We start from the raw sequence: 1,994 nt of genomic DNA on the forward strand, positions 1-1,994 counted from the left end.
TCCCAAAGTCGGGATAGGGCCTCCCTACTGAAAAAAATCACGTCATACAGTTATATAAAGAAATTATCTAATTAAAACAAGTAAATTACATATTCGATTATTTCAAATCAGTATGTGATTTTTTAAAATTACATAATTTGAAAAGTCAAATGACATGTTCTTTTTCTTCTATTTCTATTATTCAATAGAATATTGTTCTTTAAATTTTAAACTTGAATTTCGATATAGATTCCAACGAATAAATTCAAATAAATTGTAATAACAAGGCTAAGGAGCCAGTTATTAGCTTACAAGCCAGTTGTTAATGCTTACATGTGTATTTACAAAAGTTTTTTCAAACCACGTGATTTAAAAAATCACGTACTGATTTGGAACTATCTGTTACATCATTTATTTGTCTTAATTACACGATTTTGTTATATAACTTTATGACATGATTCTTTCCAGTAGAGCCACCTCTCGTACTTATGCCCGTGACGCGCACGCAAGTACATACATACCGGCGTTAAATTATAGGTTTACGGAACCTATAATTTAATGCCGGTCCCGGCATTAAATTATAGGAACGGCAGTTTGAGAGGTTTTTTTGGTAATAAGTACTCTTGGTTTGAAAAACCACTAAAGAGGAGTTAGGGACGCATGAAAATTTTTTGGATTTTGGGATTGAATACAAGCTCTCAAGCGTTATCCGCCATACTATGCTCGTATTACATAAATATAATTTTTATATTTTCTGCTATACGATGTATTATTTAATTGTAATATACAAATTTGATACATTCACACACAATCGTAAAAAATACATTCTTTACATTATGTATTTTGTTTGTTGTTATGAACACATACTCAAATAAATAAAATTTATATAACATTATTCAAAAATGTCTGATCATTATCATTGCAATATACACACCGTAGATTTCGAGGTGGGAAAATGGGGATGGAACGCAATTGGGAATTGTTTTTTAGTAGGAAATCTTTTTACGACTTTGTGTATTGAATTTACATCTACTGTGTCACCAATTTCAGCGATGATGATGGGCTTATGAAAATCTTGATCCGTTCTTGTTAATCGAACACCTAAAACTTGAGCTGCCAAACCTGCTATGCATAAAGATACCTGAAAGTACAATAAAAGCCCATATTGATATTAATAACATATTAATAAAAAATATATATAGTGATTTAAAAAAAATCGTACAAGAAAAATATCTTTTAAAAAATCTTATTTGTGTAAAAATAGACATTAATTAGCAATTTATTAATAAAGAATAAAACAGACTACGTATTTCTTAAATTTATTTTATCCCTTAAGGCGATGCTAAAGCTTCCTGTTTTACCCACATTTCCATTCGGTGAAAAATTTCCGTATTGAATGTACGGATTGCAAAAGTATTATTATATAAATTAAAGTACGCACAAACAGGACCTCAGCTGCACTGGACATTTCATGAGAAAATCGAAAAAAAGTTTAAAATTTGTTAAAAATTCACTTACTTTTGGCTCATACAGTTGTCACTTTAGATATATATTTGCTTGATATAAGAGTTTTATAGCGTTTTCGATTGAGGTACACTGGCTGCACTCAGTGTCAAGAACGTGTTCGATTGGCAGTGCCAATGCGCACTTGGCTAGTGTCACGTGTTCATTTGACCGTACGACACTCACGTAGTGCGTACTAGGGATGTGCGATCTCGATCCGATCTTTTTGTAAAAAAAGATCGATCTTTTAATCGATTCGCCAATATCCGATTTTAAGGTAGATCGATTTATTTAGTAAGAGATCGATCATTCTTCGAAGCGTAGGAGCGGATTCGGAAATTCAAGATATATTTTGATATCATTTCATTCCTGTTGTTCACTGAATGTTGAACAAGGATAAAATAATATCTATATACACTCAGGTGGTGTTTCTTATAGCGTTTTCGATTGGCCAAAAGTTAGTGCGCACCAGTGCGCACTCAGTTCACACCAACACTGGACGAGTTCCATGG

General features: G+C 32.2%; 1 protein-coding gene across 1 annotated transcript in view; it reads right to left on the bottom strand.

Moving 5' to 3' along the window:
• Positions 1–244: 244 nt before the first annotated feature.
• The window catches only part of LOC108759260 (ras-related protein Rab-28), a 41,306-nt gene continuing 39,556 nt past the window's right edge, over positions 245–1,994 (bottom strand). The window contains exon 4 of the mRNA XM_018504608.1: positions 245–1,120. Coding sequence (XP_018360110.1) covers positions 896–1,120 — 225 coding nt within the window. The 3' untranslated portion in view covers positions 245–895. The remainder of the gene's footprint in view (positions 1,121–1,994) is intronic.

Source organism: Trachymyrmex cornetzi, unplaced genomic scaffold (assembly GCF_001594075.2).
Source record: "Trachymyrmex cornetzi isolate Tcor2-1 unplaced genomic scaffold, Tcor1.1 scaffold176, whole genome shotgun sequence".
In the NCBI taxonomy this organism is placed as follows: domain Eukaryota; kingdom Metazoa; phylum Arthropoda; class Insecta; order Hymenoptera; family Formicidae; genus Trachymyrmex; species Trachymyrmex cornetzi.